The sequence below is a fragment of the Punica granatum genome, chromosome 1 (assembly GCF_007655135.1).
Source record: "Punica granatum isolate Tunisia-2019 chromosome 1, ASM765513v2, whole genome shotgun sequence".
Taxonomy (NCBI): domain Eukaryota; kingdom Viridiplantae; phylum Streptophyta; class Magnoliopsida; order Myrtales; family Lythraceae; genus Punica; species Punica granatum.
In genome coordinates, this window is record NC_045127.1 from 34,981,095 (window position 1) to 35,003,200 (window position 22,106).

Consider the following 22,106-nt stretch of genomic DNA (forward strand, 5'->3'; position numbering starts at 1 on the left):
AACACAATTAAATGCGAGAAGGATTTTGTAACTGCTTCATGATATGACTGAGGTAAATCTTATCCTAAATTAAAAAATTCCCCCTCCCTCCGAACCCTCCGGCAGAGTAACCCTGCTGTTGGTTTCTTCGCCCAATTATCACCACCCATCACCATCTGCTTCCAATTTCCTCCGAACACTCCGCCAAAGTAATTTCATCTGAGTTGCCTATCGGTTCTCTATCCAGATAATTATTAAAAAAAGAAAAGAAAAGAAAAAGATAAACATATGTTTTTTTCTTTTTTTTTGCTTAGTAAGATGAGCATATACGTTGAAAGCCCATAAACATTTTCGCCCTTTTAAGGATCGGGTCCGTCCCGATTGCTATGTTTCCTCCCATGCCTTAATGGTTTCAAGGCCGGTCCGGCCCGGCCCATTTTTTCCTCTCGGGTTTTGTTCTCTGGACTTCTCGTTTTCCTTTTCCCTTTTTCCATCTATTAATAAATAGCTTTTTCAAACAAAAATCAAACAGCTGAATTCGTTCTTCCACTTCTCCTCAGCTGCTTGCTTTACTTTCGCGCAGTTCCTTCTTCTACTTCTTCTTCTTCTTCTCCTTCTCCTTCTCTTCCATAAGAGAGAGTTTCCTCTGCATAAATTTCTCAAAGTTCTGCACTTTTGCTCGCAACTTCAATCTCCACGCTCGAGAATTTCTCTTAAGTTGACGGCGGAACATCCCCTGTGGGCGAATCTTGGAGGCGGAGCCGCTTCCTGAATCAGTTGCGGAGCCAGCCGGGTCTGTCACTGGCCCCGTCCCTCTGCCGTTGGTCTCGATTTCGAGCTTCAGGGGATTGAGGGAAATCACCTCAGATTCCTCCATGGCGTCGAAGAAGGCGTCTGAGGGCATCGCCCTGCTCTCCATGTACAACGACGAAGAGGACGAGGAGATGGAAGACGTCAAGGACGGAGGCAATCCTCAGACGGAAGACGAACAGGGAGAGAAGGAGCCCCGGCAGGGGGAAGACGAATACATGGAGTCTAGCTATAGGGAGGACGAAATTAGGGTTACTCCGCACTCTTCTGATCATCAACAAGATCAACCTCAGCTGGATACCCCTAATCAAGATTCTATTGACTCAGGAGCTTCAGAAGCTAAGGATACTGCTGAGGTCTCAAAGGATGTTGACCCTTTGGATAAATTCATCCCCCCACCACCAACGACAAAGTGTTCTGAAGAGCTTCAAGTAAGTGTCTCTTCAACATTTTCCGCAGATGTTTAAATCACCTCTTGGACTGCATCTAATCAGATATCATCGTGCTCCGATTCGTTTATAGCTCTGGTTGTGCACTATCTGATGAACAATTTTGCTTTTGGCAAAGGCTGAAAATGATCCTATTATGTTGCTGTAGGAAAGGGTAAGAAAATTTATTGCATATAAAAGAGCTGGAAAAAGTTTCAATTCCGAAGTGCGAAACAGGAAGGACTACCGAAACCCGGACTTCTTGCTGCATGCAGTGAGATATCAGGATATCGATCAGACTGGATCTTGCTTTAGCAAGGATGTGTTTGACCCCCATGGTTATGATCCAAGCGACTACTATGATGAGATAGGTCAGTATAGTGTTAAGTTGATTCTGAATATGCGCTTCTGCTATTTGAGGATCAACTTTTGGTGAGATGGTTGAACTCTGTTTTAATTTGAGGGGTGCAGGTCCACCTGTGATTATTGCATATTTGATCGATTGGATTTGTTCTGTTCTTTACTATGAAGTTGAGTGACCCTACCAACACCGTTTATATGTAATGCAATTTCCTGCAGAACTGCATCAGAATGCATTTTCAGTTTATTTTTAGCTCTCTTCCACTTCTATGTTACATGGGTGATAACAATCAAAATGAACTTTGGACTGGGGATGGGAATTTTTATGCTTTTTATTTGACCAGAAAATCATATGCTAAATGTTGGACAATTGTTCTGCTATTTTGGCTTGGACCTGTTACTCTAGACCTGTCTTGAAAATATTAATTCTTCTAGGGATCTATACTAAATATAGGTCTAGGTTTCGTTTGGGAATACGGTGGCAGTAGCGTAAATGCTTTTTTCTGCTGATTTTTAAGCAAAAGCAGCTTTTGGTGAACTAATTCAAAATCATGGTGTGGTTGACTTTGGCCATTGGAAATGTGATTTTACTAGAAGGTTGATAGGTGTTTATAAAAACTGGTTCTACTTATAATCTATTGTAAGCATTAATTTTAATATCGGCTTTTGCTTATTCTAGAATCAATACTTGTTTTTCAGTAATTCTGTTTTAGTACCTTTGTTTCAACAGTACTCCCAAACCAAGCGTTAATTGTCTCATTGCTTTGGCTTTTCTGTACATGCATTCTCCAGTTGTTGTTACATTTTCAACATCATGGTTCTTCTTACTTAGCTGGTACAAGATCTTCTGAAACAGAGATTGACATGAAGCGTGAAGCAGAGAGGAAGGAGCTCGAGAAGAAAAAGAGTCAGCAGGTCGAATTTGTTTCTGGTGGAGCTCAAATTACAAATCTTGCTGCTGCACCTAAGATCAACTTGCCTGTTCCAGGTGCATTGAGCAAATTTCATATCCATACTAATACATTTGTGCGGTTGATCGATAAGATTTTTGAGCTTGGTTATATGGCAGCTTACTTACGGGAAGCCATTTTGCAGTTCCAAATGTCAATGTTACTGTTGCTTTGAGGTCTGCATCGGCTGCGCCCGATGCTGTTCCCAGGGAGGGTAGACAGAATAAAAAATCAAAATGGGATAAGGTCATTTTCTAACTTTGCAGTTTCTATCCTGTTCATCACTCTCCCAAATTAAAATCTCCAGTAATTTGCTTGCAGTTCCATTCTGCTGACTCATTAAAACTTCTGGACTTCTCTTTACTCGCTTAAGGTGGACACTGGAGGTCAGGATGCTCTATCCAATATAGGGGCCCATGCAGCACTTCTATCTGCTTCTAATGCTGGTTCTGGATATCCAGCTTTCGTGTAAGTCTGGAACTACTTCTTTAATGCTAATAATTGTCTCATTAGCTTATGGTTTACTGGATTTGAAATTTATGTCCTCTACTAGTCTTGAACTTCTTGTGTGGCTACTTGCTGTGAGCTTTTAGAAAATTGATAGTGCTTTTGTTATGGATGCATTTGGAGAGGAGCATGCTCTGGTGTTTGATGGGTTTTTTTTCTGTAGTAAGGCGGAGGTTAATGGAGAAGAGAGGAGGAGAGAGTGGTGAGAGAGGGTAGTGGTATTATATATTCTTTGTTCTCTCTTTGCGACCGTCAACTGCCTCTTCTACTAGCTTTCTGGCAGTTAGTCGTGCTAGAAGACGATGATATTTTAGGAATAGGTAGTCATCTCAAATGTTCTCCCCCCTAAATTTCCGCGTCATATGGGGATTTTCATTGGCCACCCAATCTGTGGAATATGGTATGTAGGAGGTAACATATAATAGAAGTGTTGTCTCTGCATTCGGTATTTGCTTTTTCCTTCCCCCTTCTTCAACTTCCAAATGAAGAATGTCCTATCCTTCCCTGTCTTGTTTCCTCCTGAACAAGGAGAAACATTTCCCTCTCCTTTCCATCCCCTTCTTTTCCTTTCTATTCCCACACTGGGAAGCATTGAAGTGGACTGCAGCTTGGTTCCTTTTTCATGTAATCCGTAGTGGTTTGCCATGCCTTTTCCATATGAACTGGCATGTCAACTTGGCGTGGGAATCATCAGCTGTTTCTCTTGTAGTGGTGAACTTATGCAGTTGATATACTTCTGCATAAACAGTACAACTGCTGAAAAGAGCATGCATGTTATAGTTGTCACACCTTAGGCTGGCTTGTGCTACACGAGTCCATTCTTATGAAGCTCCGATAACTCGATTATTGATGAAAATGAAATTTGGAGGCTGCATATCTCTTCTTTCTCCAGTAACAATAGGTTACATTCTCCTCTTGGTTGTTTTGGCTAGCAGTCAGCAGCGGAGGCGAGCAGTAGAGGAGAAGAGATCCGGGGAAAGAAAATTGGATAAGAGAACGTGAGGTCTCCTCATCCCTGGTTGGCTGGGCAGCTGCTATACTAGTGCGGATAAAGATTCAAGGTGGATTGAAATTGTGTTTTTGCCCTTGACATGAGTGTGGAATTGTAGTAAACGGCTGGTTCCCCCCTAGATTGTACCATCTCAACGGAACAGAAAGCTTCCGATTAGATTCGAGAAAGTCTCTACTGAAACATCTTCCATAGAAGCGCCTGCATCTTGCAACGGCAGTAGTTCCGGTATTCTCCACTTATTGAATTGTTATTGAACTTGTCCTCTTTTTTTTCCTTGTAATGTCGAAAGCGGTTTTGTTGCAGGCGGGGCCGTTGAGAAGAATTTTCTTAGAGATAATGTTCATATAATTTTTGTTACTTTATTTTTCTTTGTTAATTTACAGTGTGGCACGTGGAAAAGGGATGCCACACGAGATCGCCATGTCATAAATTAATGAGGGATTGACCGTTAAATGGAATTTGAAACCTAAGTAAAATTTTGTTATTTTTCAAAATACAAAGGGGAAAAAAGTGTTAGATCTGTGAAAAAGTTGATGCTACGATTATTTTTGCATAACTCATCCTTTCTCAATGAGGGGCCGGTTCGATCGGTACTTGGATTAGTTCAACCATATCAAAATCGCAAATGGATTAATAACAAAAGCCAGTCTGGGGCGTCTGCATCTCGATTGCTAGTTCAACCGGTTGGTCTAGTGTGATCCAGTCCGGCTGGGCCTCTAAAACTATGCTTAAAATGTATGTTATCCAATATTAATTAGTTTATAGGTGTAGAGTCAACGATAATCATGAAAAGAAATATCAAGTTCATTATTATCAAGTTCATTGTAATAGTTTTTGAATATTACAAATCTCCTTATAATTTTAGGTATATAATTAGTTATTTGCGTGAAAAATTTTAGAAAAATATTTCAATATCTTTTTTAAATTGAAAACTCCAATTACGATTTCAAGAATATAATTAAGCATTTCTAAATTGAAAACTAAAAAAGAAAAAGAAAATAAGTTTAATTAATTAAATTCGAAAGTATATATTTATCATAAATTGCACGAAATTATATTAATTTACTTGGACATATGGGCAATACTTGGCGGAACTTGGACACTTGGGTGGCACGACAGGAATCTGGACACATGAGCAACAATTGACGCAGTTTAGAGAGCGCAAAATGACACATGACGGAACAAAAGGGCAACAAAAGAAGAGGGGATGAAAAAAAGGGGAGGTGGTGGTCCCGCTCTGCCACCACTTTACCAAAGCGACATGACTGGGGCCGTTGAAGCCACAAGCGATTTCGTCTGGATGGCAGTGGCTGTCTAGGAAGGAACCACCATTACATGGACCTAACCGGAGAAGCAAAGACAAATCACCGATCATATCTGGATGTTTGTTTTGCTTGTTTCTTAACTAAATTATTTAAATTTCGTTTTAATTTTAAAAATTAAAAATATTAAAAAAAGTTAAAGGCCTTATTTTTTGTAAGTAAATTCTGGTATCGGAAAATCTAGTAGCTATGGCTAATCCAGTTCAAGTTTGGTTGACCCTTTAACGATAAAACTCTCCCATATGAGAATTTATCAATTCACAAAATCGAACCCAATACCTTATTTAAGAGGATTAGTACCGAATAATTTGAACCTAGCTTAACCCTGTTTCCTAATGGCCCTATTTAAACAAAAATTATATTATGACCTCAAAGAAAAAAGGGGTCAAACATGATATGCAAATTCGGTACTCCTCCCTTAAAATATTTGTCAAAAACAGCAATATTGCAGTTCTTTATAAGGAAAAACCCATAATAAGGAGTCATTCCAGAATACACTGGTTAAAAGTGACAACACAATTAAAAAAAAAAAGGTGACAATATGATGCTTTCAATTTCAGCTGCCCCAAATAAATTAATCTTATGTAAATAACCTTTATTTTACACAATTTACTTGAATCATTTTTTTTATTGAACAATTGTATAGTTGAATATTTTTCATTAACAAGAGATTGAAGATTGGTCATGACTCCTTTGTCTTCTGTTGGAAGTCAACATTGTCATATGCAGTAGAGAAATTCTAGCATGGAACACTAAATAATGTCTTATGGTGAGACACATACTTTTATATCCTTTTAGTATTAAAATTTATATTTTGACCCGAAGTTTTTTTAATCTCGTTACAATATTATCAGGTCACATTCTAAAACAATCAAATACGCGTGGATTGATGATGTGTCGTATTTAGAAACCGACACGTGTCACAATTGCTACTTGACCATTTAATCGCTCCCGCCCGTACTACCAGAAAACCCGACCCGATATTTTAGACCCATACGATTTTTCAAAATAACCGGTTTAATAGAAGGCGGTTCATAATTAAATCGGCTCGGATTTATCGGTCCGATTCGTAAACTCGATTTAAACATCAAGTTATTCATCTGAAACACCATCATCGGCCATGGCTTCCATCATCACTGGAGAATAGAAAGACAAACTTAGGTTTTCATTGGAAAATTACAACCAAATGAAATAATATACAATGCAATGAATCAAACAACTGAATTTAGTCATCTTATGATTTAGTTTCACGAACAGTTTATGTCCGGCCATGCTCATATGTGCTAACGATGACCATTAGCGGTTACCTTGTCGTGCAGTTAGACGAAGATCGAAATTCGACGAACACAGCGTGGTGGGACGCAATTCATTAAATGGCAACAAGATTGTTTAAAGGAAACAAGATTGTTGCAATAACTGTCGACATATTTTAAAGATGATGAACGCTATCGTCTATGGTGGCTTTCGGTGAACGAATGACTTTTTTTTTTAGTTGTTTGCAAAAAAAAAAAAAAACAAAGAAGGAAAAAATAACTTCCCTAATTTAACTTCGTTAAAATATGGAATGTTAGTTTTTATGCGGATCACTGTCTCTAAAATTATAGAATTAAAAAAGTGTAATAACTTTACGGAAAAAAGGTAAAGAAAATATGAAAAACACGATTCCTATAAATCGCCATTTTAGAATTACTTGTTATTAGCCCTTTATCTAGAATTGCTCCAGCAAATTGAAAAATTGGTCAAGGCCACTATGAAGCCGTCAGTTTTTCATCTGGGTTCTACGAATTGCCCAAGCAAATAACATAATTAGCCAGAGCCAATATATAGAGACTGAACTTAGCTATTTTTTCATTAGGGTCCTTATAATGGCTTAAGCGGATTAAAGAATTAGCCATGGTCAATATATAAATATTTTCAGTTTTCTATGAGGATCCTCATAATGACTTAAGCGGATTAAAGAATTAGCCAAGGCCAATACATAAATATACCAATATTTTGACAGGGTACTTATAATGGCTTAAGCAAATTCAAGAATGAATCGGGGCCAATCTGTAAATATACCAACTTGGCAGTTTTTCATCAGAATCCATTTCAATGATGCTTTTGTTTTCCCTCCTAAAGAAATACATATTATTGAGACTATTTATAGTCCAAAGAAGCTACAACATACATTACAATTTGACGGAGTCAATATAAATAAACAAAAGAAAAGTTATACTTATTCAAAATATTTGTTTCTATCGGATGATTGTCATCATTGCTACATTCATCAACAACTTCGACTATAAACATGACCTGAATATGGAGGTCGGCCTTGGCAAGTTATTCAATCAACCATAATCAGTTTTGCTCGAAATCTTTAAGAACAAATTTTCCTCTCCCAAACTAAAGAAATTTAGATCCATCACTTGTGCAGACTGAAACCACTATGGCAATCATTAATATTGGCTCGGCTGTATTGATAAACTGACACGAATATTCATATGAACAGTTCATATTCAGGGTCTTCTTCATTGCTGCTATCGTGAGCAACAACCAGTACATTACTGGAGGAAATTATTTCATCTAAGACATTATTAAACTCTTCAACTATCGTATCCCCTCCTTGTGTCATGGAACTAAGAAAACCTAGGGAGATAGCCTCCTTTTTTCTTTAGATCCCGAATGAACTGTTCAGACTCTTCGATGCGGTTCTTCAGGGAATCCACTTCGAGCCGAATGCCATTCTGGATATACTTAAGGTTTTCCTATTCATGACAGATATGTAACCGATCGGGGATGACCATACTCTTCATTTGATCCTTCATATCTTTGATCCTTTTCTTCATATTTTCATTATCCCTCTCCTTTGCATGAAGCTGTTGTTGGAGATTCCGGAGGTCCTCTTCCTTGTTCCAAATCTTCTTGTGGAACTCCTCGGGATGGAGCTCCTTGACTTCCTTGATAATGCCCTTCAACATGTTGCTAATCTGCTGAAGGTACCTTTCTGCATTCCGAAAGACATTCTCCTGGTGAGCTCTGGCCACCAGTTGCTTGGCCTCCTCGAAGAAGGACCACTTCCCTTCTTTGAAGGACTGATTCATGCCCTTCGCCAAGAACTTGAGGGCTATCTCCAAATGAGTATCCTCTAGTGAGGTATAATCGGGTTTTTGGATCTCATACCCGACCCGTTTCCTGGCTAGCTGATCATCGCGATGGGCTGCCATGAGGAGGAGAGGAGAAGAGTTTTGGAAATAGAGTAAGAAGCAAAAAGTCTGAAAGAGGGGAAGAATGAGAGTTTTTTTGAGTCATTAACACGTTGATGACTTATTTATTGACAAGGGAGAGAGGTAGACTACCATGGGATAGCATGTGTGGAAGAAATGTGTCATTAATCAACGTCTTTTCGGGGGCTTGGGATTTTATCTAATCTGGGACTACGAAGTGTCGTGATGCTTTGTGATAAAAACCCCACCAATTGATTCATAGCTCGAGCCAACTTCATAATTAGCCCAAGCAAGACTGAAAAAAGTATCAGACATAGTATATTGGCCATGACGTGTTACATAATAGACCTGGGCCAATTTACGATGAACATGTCACGCCACCAAATTACTCACAAGGAAATATTGCATGCATGCGGCGTCCAAATTTATATTTGTCATAATAATTATGTTAAACCATATAGTATTGAGAAATCGTAGTAAAAGATTGGGATTACGAGGGTCGTGAATCGCGATGCTTTGTGATAAAAACCCCACCGATTGATTCATGGCTCGAGCCAACGTCATAATTAGCCCAAGCAAGATTGAAAAAGGTATTAGACATAGAGTATTAGGCATGACGTGTTACATAACAGACCCGAGCCAATTTACGATGAACATGTCCTGCCACCAAGGAAATATTACATTCACGCAGTGTCCAAATTTATATTTGTCATAATAATTATATTAAACCATATAGTATTGAGAAATTATAGTATGGAGAAGATTGGGATTTACGAAGTGTCGTGAATCGTGATGCTTTGTGATAAAACCCCCATCGATTGATTGATGGCTCGAGCCAATGTCATAATTAGCGCAAGCAAGACTGAAAAAAAAATCAGACATAGAGTATTGGCCATGACGTGTTACATAATAGACCCGGGCCAATTTACGATGAACATGTCTTGCCACCAAATTACTCACATGGAAATATTGCATGCACGCAGTGTCCAAATTTATATTTGTCATAATAATTTTATTAAACCATATAGTATTGAGAAATCGTAGTCCGGAGATGTTTGGGATATACAAAGCATCGTGAATCATGATGCTTGGTGATAAAAAACCTCACTGATTAATTGATGGCTTGAGCCAACATCATAATTGGCCCAAGTATGACTGAAAAAACTATCAAACATAAAGTGTTGGTCATCATGTGTTACGTAATAGATTTGGGCCAATTTATGATAAACAAGTCCTGCCACCAACTTACTCACAAGGAATTATTGCATGCACACAATGTTCAAATTTATATTTGTCATAATAATTATGTTAAATCATGCAGTATTGAGAAATCGTAGTCCGGATAAGATTGGGATTTACAAAGCATCGTGAATCGTGATGCTTTGTGATAAAAAACCCCACCGAGTGATTGGTGGCTTGAGCCAACGTCATAATTAGCCCAAGCTAGACTGAAAAAGTATATGGCATAGAGTATTGGCCATGGCGTGTTACATAATAGATCCGGCCAATTTATGATGAACATGTCCTGCCACCAAATTACTTACAAGGAATTATTGCAAGCACGCAGTGTCCAAATTTATATTTGCCATAATAATTATGTTAAACCTTACAATAATGAAAAATCGTAGTTCGTAGAAGATTGTGCTACGTGCCCAATCCAACACTTATTATACTATTATAAGCCATGTTTTCCCCGCCAAAATGGAAATGAATCACTATTCGAAATTTTTAACTGTTCGATCAGTTCGGACCTGTGCATTAAAGTATGAACCAATATTTTAAAAATATCAAAATACAAGAGTACTTCTTATTCATTGCCACTCGAGTGAACAACGGCGATTACAGAACTAGAAGACTTTATGTTGTCTAAGACACATTTGAGCCCTAAAACTAGTTTATCCCCCGATGCTCCCATTACATAAAGAAAAGATTTACATATGTCGTCCTTTTTCTTCAAGTTCTCGATTACCGGTGGCACACCTTGATGCATAGTTGAGGGCATGCGCTAGATTGTCGTGTGGAATCAACACTTATAGCATCATGAGGTCTGCTGTGGTTGTAGCTGGGAGTCACAAAAGCGGGGGATTCATAAAGAAGATGTGGATAATGAAATTCATTGTATGAAAATTGATGAGGTTAGGAATGGCGATGCTGAGTTCCTGATGGCATACCTATATAGAAAACAGGTGTCTGATCCCGCATTCTTCGTTAGGTATACCAGGGACCCCAAAGGCCGGCTCGAGAAACTATTTTGGTGCGATGGTATTTCCCGGGTCAATTACTCGAGATTTGCGCATGTCCTAGTTTTGGACACTACATACAAGACAAACAAATATGGCATACCCTTAGTGGTACTGGCGGGGGTTAACCATCACAGAAGAACAGTTCCATTCGGATGCGTTTTGGTCGTTAATGAGAAAGAGGAGACATTCATTTGGATTCTTGAACAGTTGATAGAGGCAGAGAATGGTACAAGACCTATAAAATCAGTCATTCCTGATGCGAGGCACCGATTGTGTTTGTGGCACCTGATGCGGAATGTAATGGTAAATGGAGGCGAAAGCTTTCTGGCTAGTTTCAAGAAATGCATCTATAGGTGCAGGACACCCAAATACTTCGACCAAGCTTGGAATGAAGTCGTTGAGCAGCATGGGGAACCGGATGAGAAATGGGCACAAGATCTTTACGCTGACAGGGAGAAGTGGTCTGAAACATTTTTGAGAGGTCAATTTTTTGCCAGCACGTGGAGCACACAACGTTGCGGGTCCATGCATATGACGCTTAAGAAGGTGTTGAAGCAAAAGCTCACGCTGTACAGACTCGTATAGTTGTATGATAACGTCGTCACCGAGTTACGAAGATAAAAGAACAAGACAATTACATAACAGTGCACACCGATCCTGTAATCTACTGTGGACTACGCAAGTTGAAACATCAAGCTGCTCGAATATACACATGGAACGCTTATTATTCTTTTGTGCCAGGAAATGGAGTATGGGCGCATGTTCCTGGTTAAACACTAAAAAAATTTGGGAGAAGAAAAAAGTGGTGCAATCGGATATGTACTGCACAACATGGAATGTGATGACATAGAGTACCGCGTCATTCGCCATGACATGCACGAGATGATGCATTGCAGCTGCTTGAAGTTTGAGTCCACTGGATTTTCGGGTCGCCATATGTTTGCAGTCATGAAGCACTATGAGATGAATGAAATTCCAAGCGGTTGCATCGCTGTTAGATGGACCAGAAATGCCAAGCCAACGGATCCTGCCAGTGACTTTGACGCAGCGTACACGCGAGTAACCGCCACAGACCCGTTGATTCACGCACGAATACCGGAACTACGACCTTCTATCACCTGTTGATTCTACGAATACCAGGAATATGCATCAACTCGAATCGACTCCGAGATTGGACAAAGCCCGAAAGCTCTGAATTTTATTCACTGATAAAAAAAGACAACTGATTCAACCCTAGGGCTTACACAAAACTTAAATAGGGTTTAAGAAAATCTAAATTGCATAAAAAGAACTAAACTTTCCTAAAATTGCAAAAACACCCTAATTAATATAAAATTGCCTGTTTGAAGCCCTAAACGATGGAATTTACCTTAAATATTGAAAAAAAAAGCAAAGCAGTGAGTTTTGCTCCGGAAGCCGTTTCCTACGAAATAGGGTCGTCAGAATCTATTTTTCTCCAATTACCGACTTGCCAGGTCTTCTGCCGCATCATTCTCCCCTGGGTGGAGAGAATTCGCCCTCGAATCGTCATCGCCTGAGCTATCACCTGTGTAAGAAATCAGGTGCTTCACATTAAATACATCGACAATACGAATGTGGCTGGGAAGTTTAAGCCGATAAGCGTTCGAATTGATCTTCTCAATGACCTCTACAGGACCAATCTTTCTAGCAGAGAGCTTGTGGTAGTCACCAGCATAAAATCTATCCTTCGTAAGGATAACCCAAATAAAATTGCCAATTCCAAACTCCACGTGCCTTCTCCTTCGATCAGCAACAGCCTTGCATTTCATGGCAGCATTCTGCAAATTATTCTGCACAGCCTCATGAATCTCCTGCAGCCCGTGAACGAAGTCAACCGTCTTACCATGAACCTGGGTCTTATCCGGCATGGGTAACAGATCAAGGGGTCCCTGGAGAGTAACAGAATAGACCACCTGGAAAGGACTGAAACCAGTGCTACGATTAACAGCGTGATTGTGCGCAAATTCCGCCTGACTTAACTTTTGATCCTAGCTCTTCACGTGCTCCCCTACTAAACCTCTCAATAGATTGCCCAAGGACCTGTCAACCACTTCTGTTTGTCCGTCTGTCTGCGGGTGATACGCCGTACTGAAGTTTAGCTGGGTGTTCACCATCTTCCAAAGGCTCTGCCAGAAATGACTCAAGAAACGGGTGTCCTTATCAGACACAATAGAGACTGACAGACCATGCAGACAGTGTACCTCCCGAAAATACAACTGAGCAACTCGCACAGTATTAGTGGTCTTCTTGCACGGAATAAAGTGCGACATCTTGGAGAACCTGTCGACGATCACATATATAGAATCATTACCTCTTTGGGTACGAGGCAAGCCGAGGACGAAATCCATACTAATATCCACCCATGGCTGCGAGGGAATCGGCAGGGGCATGTACAACCCCGCGTTAGTTGCTGTACCAGACACTTGACAAACCTTATAGCCACTTCTTTACGAATTGTAGGCTAGAAATACGATGACTGGACCAGCTGCAAGGTCTTGTCTCTCCCCACATGACCCTCGCTGTGTAGCTGCTGAATAATGTGGGCTCGTAAACTACAATCAGGAATACAGAGCTGATTTCTCCTGAAAAGAAAACCATCCTGAAACACGTATTTCGTTCTTTCTCCAACCCGAACTTTAGCTAGCGTCACAGAAAAATAGGGGTCGACTTCAAGCAACTCAGCAAAAGAACTAAAACCAGGTACCTCAACTGTCATTCTGCTCAGAATGCTACGCCTCCGACTAAGAGCATCAGCAACGCGATTAGTGACTCCGTTCTTGTGCTTTACCACGAAAGTAAAACGCTTCAGGTAAGCCACCCATGATGCATGACGAGCTGACACCTTATCTTGGCTATGGAGGTGCTTCAGGGCCTCATGGTCGGTATACAAAATGAACTCCCTGTGGAAAAGGTAATGTCGCCAATGTTTCACCGCCAACACTACAGCATGGAATTCCACGTCGTAGGTGTTGTATCTCACCTTCGTCCCCGTCAGCTTCTCGCTGAAGAAAGCAATTAGCCTGCTGTTCTGGCTCAAGAATGCTCCAATCCCCACCTTCGGTGCATCAGAATGCAGCTCAAAGGGCTGCTGAAAATTCGACAGGACAAGAATCGGGGCGGTCGTCAAACACTCCTTAATCTTCTGGAATGTCGTTTCTGCCCCCTCAGTCCACTTGAATTTGCCTCCCTTCATGCAGTCAGTTAAGGGAGCCATAATACTGCTAAAATGGGGTATAAACCCCCTGTAGAAGGAGGCTAACCCATGGAAGCTCCTGACTTCAATAATGCTCGTTGGTCTAGGCCACTGTCTAACTGCCTCGACCTTGGACGAGTCAACCCTCAAACCATCAGTAGCAACAACATAACCAAGAAAAAGAACTTCTTACCTCATAAAAACACACTTCTTCAACACTGCATATAGTTTCTTGTTTTGAAGGACAGAGAGGACTTTGCGCAAGTGGGCCAGGTGTTGCTCGAGGTCGGCGCTGTAGATCAAGATGTCATCAAAATACACAACCACACACCGACCAATGAAAGGCCGCAGAATCTGGTTCATCACTCTCATGAACGTCCTCGGCGCATTCGACAGCCCAAACGGCATTACCAGCCATTCATATAACCCCTCCCTAGTCTTGAATGCGGTCTTCCATTCATCTCCAACACGAATCCGAATCTGGTGATAGCCGCTCTTCAAGTCCAACTTCGTAAAAATCCTGGCGCTACTCAGCTGGTCAAGCAGATCATCCAAGCGAGGAATGAGAAAACGATACCTGACCGTTATCTTGTTGATGGCTCGACTATCTACACACATACGCCATGATCCATCCTTCTTAGGCACTAGAAGTGCCGGGACAACACACGGGCTCATACTCTCCAGAATAAACCCTTTCGAGATCAGCTCCTCCACCTGTCTCCTTAACTCTTTATGTTTAGCCGGGCTCATCCTGTAGTGTGGTCTGTTCGGAAGGGCCACACTAGGCTGTAGATCGATATGGTGCTGGATATCCCGCAAGGGTGGTAGACCATTTGGCAGCTCCTCAGGAAAGACATCCTAAAATTCTTTCAAGATCGGTAAGGACTCACAAGACGTAAGACCCTCCTCCACAACCTCCCTGCCCACGAGAGCAAACATAAACTCTGCATCATGCAACTCCTCCTGAAATCGAGCAAGGGATAGCAAGTTGGTTGCGGTAACCTGATTCGCAGGTTTGGGCTCGATAGCGTCCCTATCTCTATTTGGTACCATACAATCTTTAATCCCTTATGCGTGAAGCTGTACTTATTGGTCATTCCATCATGGCTCACGCTCCTATCAAATTGCCAGGGCCTTCCCAACAACAAGTGACACGCGTCCATCATGACAACATCACACCACACAGAGTCCCTATACCGGGAGCCAATAGAGAAGGTAACCAGCGCGCGCTTCGACACACTCACTTCACCTCCTTTCTTCAGCCATGCCAGCTTATACGGTTTGGGATGTGGCTCATTTCGCAGGCTCAACTTCTGCACGGCCTCAGCAGATACGATGTTCTCGTTGCTGCCCGAGTCTATCATGAAACGACAGACTTTATTCCCGATGGTGCAGGTAGACTGGAAGATGTTGTTATGCAGCCATTCTTCGTTCGCAGCTCTCGGGGTCATACAAGACCTCCTCACCACCAGATTGGGCACTCCATCTCCTGTCACAATCTCTTCCTCCTCGTCAAACTCGACCTCTCCATCTCCTCAAGCTACATAAACTGTGTCCTCAGACAATTCTTCTTCAATAAACATTGCATTTTTTCCCCTTTTCTGCACTCAGATTGCCGATGCCCGGGCTCTCCACACTTGAAGCATTTCGGCCCGCTACTGCTTAGCCCAATGTTGGCAGGCCTCGTCGGACGTCCAGGAACAGTACTACTACCGCCAGCTCGGGCAGCCCCACCGATTTCTGCAACGGGAACACCTCCACTGAACATCTCGCTGCCCGCTCGCTTCTGCTGTCTTTCGACAATCAGGCCCTCTGATGGGCGGAAGACACGTTAACAGGGTCGAACAAATTAACCGTGTCCTATAGCTGCACTCTCAGCCCGCCAATATATCTCGCCACCAGTTGATCCTCGGTTTCCTGAAGCTCGTTACGAGCAACCAACTGGTAGAACTCGTTGGTGTATTCATCCACTGACCTAGTGCCCTGCCTCAAGTTCTGCAGGCGTTGGTACATGATCCTTTGAAAGTTATAGGACAGAAAGGTAGCCCTCATCTTTTTCTTCATCTTTTCCCACGACGTGATCTTAGGTTTGCCCATCCTGCTACGGGTAAGCTTCACCTGCTGCCACCAAGCCGTCGCCCTACCACATAACCGAGTCGCCACAAGCTGTACCCGCTTAGTCTCAGGTGCCCCCTTGAACTCCAAAACCTCTTCTACCATTGCTAGCCAATCTAGAAACTCTTCTAGCTGTAAGCCCCCTTGGAATTCGGTAATATCGGTCCGAATGCCCATCTCCCATCGCTGCCTATCTTCCTCGATTGGGCCCCTTTGCTGTCTTCGTCGAATATCAGCAAAGTAATTCTCTCCTTCTGACCCCTCTTCAGTTTCCTCTCGATCAAGGTCAGAATTCGGATTAGGGTTTCTTTGATTCTAGTTTTCCATAAGTGCAGCCATCTGCTGTGTTAGCTGTTCCATCATATGATCCATCCTTTGATCCCTCTGATCCATCCTCTGCTCCAGATGTCGTTGATTGTCACGGTCATGAACATCTTCCACACGATCCCTTCTCCTGGGCGGCATCGCTGATCCAAGATCAACCGTAGGCTCTGATACCAACCGACGCAGTGTACATGTGAGTAACCGTCATAGACCCGTTGATTCACACACGAATACCAGAACTACGACCTTCTATCACCTGTTGATTCTACGAATACCAGGAATAGGCATCAACTCAAATCGACTCCGAGATTGGACAAAGCACGAAAGCTCTGAATTTTATTCACTGATAAAAAAAGACAACTGATTCAACTCTAGGGCTTACACAAAACTTAAATAGGGTTTAAGAAAACCTAAATTGCATAAAAAGAACTAAACTTTTCTAAAATTGCAAAAACACCCTAATTAACATAAAATTGTTTGTTTGAAGCCCTAAACGATAGAATTTGCCTTAAATATTGAAAAATCACAGCAAAACATTGAGTTTTGCTCCGGAGGCTGTTTCCTTCGAAATGGGGTCGTCAAAACCTATTTTTCTCAAAGTACCGACTTGCCAAGTCTTCTGCCGCATCAGACTTGATGTCCGAGGAAAACAACTAATCTATTATCTCGTCGAGGTATGCTTTCCTAAGTGCACCCGCCATCCAAATCTGCTACAATGCATTGAAGACACTTGAGGGCTTCAAAGATTTGTCAGACAAATTGGCCAGCATGAGGACCAGATACACAAATGACGATGTGAGGAAGGATCTAAAATGACCTTGAGATGAGATGCAGACACCGCTCGGAGTTTCGGATCCCCCATGCATAACAACAATGGGAGCACCCAGGAAACAGGCTAAACGTAGATGCAGCAAATGCTGTGTACGAGGTCATACACAGCGCAAGTGTCCAGCAAACGGTGCAAGCAATAGAAATAATGACATTGATTTGAATACATCTTTGAGCAGGATAGACCTGAATGTATCCAAGAATTCCACGACTGCAGCGAAACGAACATTGAGATAAAAAAAGGTAACTGTAATATGTCTCATTCCAGATGCTTATACAGAGGAGAGCGTAGAACTAACTAAATACAACTTGTAAACCTGCATGAGGGCTTCGAAGACCCCATCGACAAGTGCATCGATCCAGAGGATATTGCCTGGGAGCCAGGAGCACTATGGTAGCTAGTGAATACAATCTGTTTTGTCAGTCAATCATTTTGGAAGTGGACCATTTGTTGAGTCCATCAACTGTCCTCGGTAGTTTATGGAACTTGTTGTTTTTGGAAGTAGACCATTCGTTTTGTCCTTCGATTGTCTGTTCATTCGTTAATTTTATGATGTTAAACTACTTCAACTATTATTTAGACTTAAAGTTATTAGGCTCGAGAATTAATGATTTGCTCTTATTTAATCGGCCTTGACCATACGCAAAATTGGCTCTAGTTAATTATATCATGCACATATTGCAACTAGTATTTGAATTATATCGGCCTTGGCCAATCTGCTGAATGGTTAAAGTTATTAGGCTCGAGAATTAAAGATTTGCTCTTATTTAATTGGCCCTGGCTATACGCAAAATTGGCTCAAGTTAATTATGTCATGCACATATTGCAACTAGTATTTGAATTATATTGACCTTGGCCAATCTACTGAATGGTTAAAGTTATTAGGCTCGAGAATTAAAAATTTGCTCTTATTTAATCGGCCTTGGCGATAAGCAATATTGACACAAGTTAATTATATGCACAAATTCCAATTAGTATTTGAATTATATCGGCCTTGGCCAAACTGCTGAATGGTTCGAGCTAAGTTAGGCAGAAGAACAAAATATTTGATCCTATAAAATTGGCCCAATCTGTATCAGTTACTGGCTCAAGCAAATCATATCAGTCACCTGCAAACGAAGAGTCACTCATAATGAATTGGCTAACATGCTTTGCATCTCACCAAGGAACGAAGAGTCGCTCGCCAGTGAATGCATGCGCTCGCATTCATCCACGGGAACACTCGCCCCATGAAACCAAGTAATGATTGCTTCTTCCCCAATAAATGGCATAGATCTCCCTCTCAATTCATAACATCGTAGTCATGACATCAAAATTTGATTTTACAGAAAGGAAGAAGATGGACAGGAGGAACAGGAGAAAGAGGAAGAGGAAGAGACAAGAGGAAGAGGAGAGTTAAGAGGAAGAGGAGAGAAAAGAGGAAGAGGAATTTCATGATGATTCTGATGATGCTTCTGATGATGCTCCGGTGACGATTCCGATGATGATTCTGATGATGCTTTTGGCGATGATGAAGGTGAGGAATTTCATCACTATATTTCTCGCCGAGAACACACTTGGCTATCGGACTAGAGCACCCCTCCCTCTATTGATGAAAATGAAGATGAAGATGATGCTGATTTCTTCTTGTTTGATGATGATTCCGTTGTTGATGAGCCTCCATTGTTTGATGATGATCATGATGATGATGACCTTGATGATTCTTTATAGCTGTTTCCGCTCCCTCACTCCTTTTGTAATGAACCTCTTTTGCACTGCCTGATTCTGAAATGAATGGACGCTATTTTCTTCTTCGTAATTTTCCTATTTGAAATGAATAGGCCCTATTACTGGTGACTTCATTAAATGGTTTTGGTCCGGAAAAGAGGAAGAAAACCACCTATAATCATTGTGTTATAAAGATAGAAAGCTCGATGTACGGATCATAATGTGGACTCTCAACGGGGCCCGCATGCGCGCTTTTGGATCGCGCAGCTTAGGAGTGTCCACCTTCCCGGGGATGCGTGATGGACACGCTTGAGAAAGAGTCGTCAATTACTATTTTATGACCCGAAAGTCTAGGACCGGTAAGTTACACGGGTCTAAGGGTAGTGATACACCTAGTTTTGCTAAGGCATTGGTCTGTACGGAACTGGAAAGTCCGAGTTCGGGGGGTTCACGTTACATGCGGGCCTATATCTCGCACGCCCTTTCAGTATTCTGGTTTGCTAGGCTAGCAATTTTATTTCATTTATCGTGTGAATTAAACTGCACTCGGCTTACACATTTTGACACCGAAAATTCGGTGAACTAAACGATGTCGATTGGGAAGTCGAGAGAGAAGTAGGCCTGCATGTTGAGGAATCGGTTCACAATTTTGCATTACAGTTCATCAAACTATGATGTTTGAATTTCTGCGCGAACCGGAATCGCGAAATCTTGGAATTACTCTTGTCTGGGCAAGCATTGGACCGATTCGATCAATTCAACTCTCGAACCGTTTGCTCACCGATTGAGATTCTCACAGAATGAATGTACAAAGTAAAATCCTTACCATGCTCTAAAAAAACAATAAATACGAATTACAAATGATTGAATCCCGGTCAATTCGCGTTCGGTTATTATTCCGCTCAAACTCGCTGTTAGTTCAGGGAAATACCGAAAACTGAAATTCAAATACGCTCTTAGTGAATAGGGCGTTGGACCCTGTGATCGATGGTTATGGTGTTGAACCCTAAGTGCAATGCGTCCTATGAGTTGGGCTCGGCTCGCATGGACAAACAATACTAAAAAAGTAACAAACAACATGCAGATAGCAGACAATGTATTTGTTATTGCCAAGTTTATCTGAGTTAACAAATTATTAACCGGAGTGTTTTTGCAGGCAAATGTCATATGCTAAATAAGCAAACGTGTGCAAAGCATTTTGTATTCGGCTTTGTTTCAAGGACCTGACAAACATGATGCCTAAGGTCAAGTCCTTTGTATGTGGATTGCTTTTAAAGTTGTTTTGTATTGTGACATTGAAATTCCATTAAATTCACCAAACTCGTATTTTGACTCTAGATTTGGAACCTAGAGTTCCCCTAACCATTTTCTATCGTTTGGTTAGGTCAAGTGAAAGGTTAATCAGCATTTTGCATGATTTGTGACAAAGATAACCGTTCTAGTTACCCGAGTCTACGATAGGATGACAGAAACTCATCAGTGGATACGAAAAGGCTTTGCAGATGAACCTGCACCTGAACAGGTAGCCTATTCTTATCATAATACCCTAGTGTTTCTGTCAAGCTAACCCTAGGGGTGTTGCTAAATTGTGAAAAGATGATTTTGCCATTTATTTGAAAATTATTTTCAGAAAAAGGAAAACATCGCAGTGCGGGCCACCTCGGCCTATAGCCGGTGTCGACCAATTCCCTGGATCATCCAGGGTTATGCAAGAACCCCAAAAACGTCAAAGAACCGGTCGATCTAACCGGAAGTGATCTAAAAAGATCTTCTGTATCATGACCTGAGTTACTTGAAATCAGGTAAAAATCCAAGTTGAGACACACAAGTCCTTTCTAGATATTCGTACTATATTGGACCGCACATTTCGGGTTTTGAAATAGACAAGTTTTGAAAATGGCCTTAACGTCATTTGACAACTCATCGACGCGAGTTATCAGTTAATTGCCAATTCATGCAAACTTATCAATGCCAAGTGGGTTTAAGTATGTGAGCTTCCCGATTAACCTGTTTATGAATTTATTGCATGTAAATTATTGCCGAATGCAGTAAATGTGCGGGTTACAGACGATCAGACAAATCATGAATTGATTCACTGAATGAAGTCTAAATACCTGAAAAGCTTAATTTAATGAAAACAATTCATGACACGACAATCAAGACGAGTCCAGGAAGGTCGAGGATAATTTGGTCAAAATGACCAAAATACTCTCGGAACCCAAATGGCCCTGAAAGAGTCATCGATAAATGAATTCATGCATTTTGCTTGGGAAAGCAATATTCTAAAAGGAATTTTAACGCGAGATTTGCGATGATATTAAAATTTTAATTTGCACAAAATCCAAGAAATGGATTTCATTGAGGTAAAGAGACCGTTCTTGACTCGAATAAGATCAAAGAATTCTTGGCTCTTCCCTTTTTAGGATAGCTGTGGGTTTCCTTGACCCATTTCGGGTTTCAAACGGTTTGTTTAATCCAATTTCGACTATTTCTCGCATGTCAAGCATTAAACATGATAAATGACACGCATTTAACAAAGCCGGTATCGCAATAGGTTTGGAAAACGGATTTAAACATACAAACATGCACAAACACGTTATTTATGGAATCGACAAAAAATACCGTCTTCATGGATGTGGTAAAAGCATAAAAACTCGGGAAACGACTTAAATCGGGGCAAGGAATTCATTGTTAACCCGAAATGCCGAAAATAGGTTTCGGTTATCTCCCTTGGAGACAAACCCGAGAGCCCCATTTGGTTTTTCCGGTTCGGAATGAGTTCCTCAACTCCGATTTAAACATTTCCCGACATGCTAGCAAATTAAACGATGATAATTATGCATGATATAACATAGAAATGCATAAAAGAAATGATGTTGAAAGTAAATCATGCATAAAACCCCTTATAACTCCATAAACACAACAAAAATGTAAAAGTCCTAGCTCCTCTAAGTCGGGAATGGTTATTCCTTGTCCCGGGATGCGGGATGAGACTGTAAAGAGTTGGGTTGGATCGTTGGTGGGTTGGGTTTGGGCTGTTTTGGCTTGAACAGACCCGAATAAGCGCTACAGACTCGATTGGAGAGTGAACAGACCTAAT

At 41.2% G+C, this 22,106-nt stretch overlaps 1 protein-coding gene across 3 annotated transcripts; it reads left to right on the plus strand.

The window, feature by feature from the left end:
* Positions 1 to 499: 499 nt before the first annotated feature.
* Positions 500 to 4,408, plus strand: LOC116192370 (SAP30-binding protein). Of its 3 annotated transcripts, none has more exons than XR_004154053.1 (6): positions 500 to 1,220; positions 1,387 to 1,588; positions 2,434 to 2,565; positions 2,673 to 2,773; positions 2,849 to 2,995; positions 3,970 to 4,151. XR_004154053.1 is itself a non-coding variant. In XM_031520909.1 (6 exons), the coding sequence occupies exons 1-6, from the start codon at positions 855 to 857 to the stop codon at positions 4,034 to 4,036; spliced, it is 966 nt and encodes a 321-aa protein (XP_031376769.1). In that variant the 5' UTR covers positions 500 to 854; the 3' UTR covers positions 4,037 to 4,408. The 3 variants fall into 3 exon arrangements, 2 of the variants coding, with proteins under 2 accessions (XP_031376769.1, XP_031376770.1); XM_031520909.1 differs by having other exon boundaries at positions 2,901 to 2,995; positions 3,967 to 4,408; XM_031520910.1 differs by having other exon boundaries at positions 501 to 1,220; positions 2,901 to 2,995; positions 3,970 to 4,408.
* The last annotated feature ends 17,698 nt before the right edge of the window (positions 4,409 to 22,106 follow it).

Coding starts and splice junctions, on each gene's coding strand:
- LOC116192370 (XM_031520909.1), top strand. CDS start 855: ATGGCGTCGAAGAAGGCGTCTGAGGGCATCGCCCTGCTCTCCATGTAC. Junction 1,589..2,433: donor CGACTACTATGATGAGATAG/GTCAGTATAGTG, acceptor CTTCTGAAACAG/AGATTGACATGAAGCGTGAA. Junction 2,774..2,900: donor AAAAATCAAAATGGGATAAG/GTCATTTTCTAA, acceptor TACTCGCTTAAG/GTGGACACTGGAGGTCAGGA.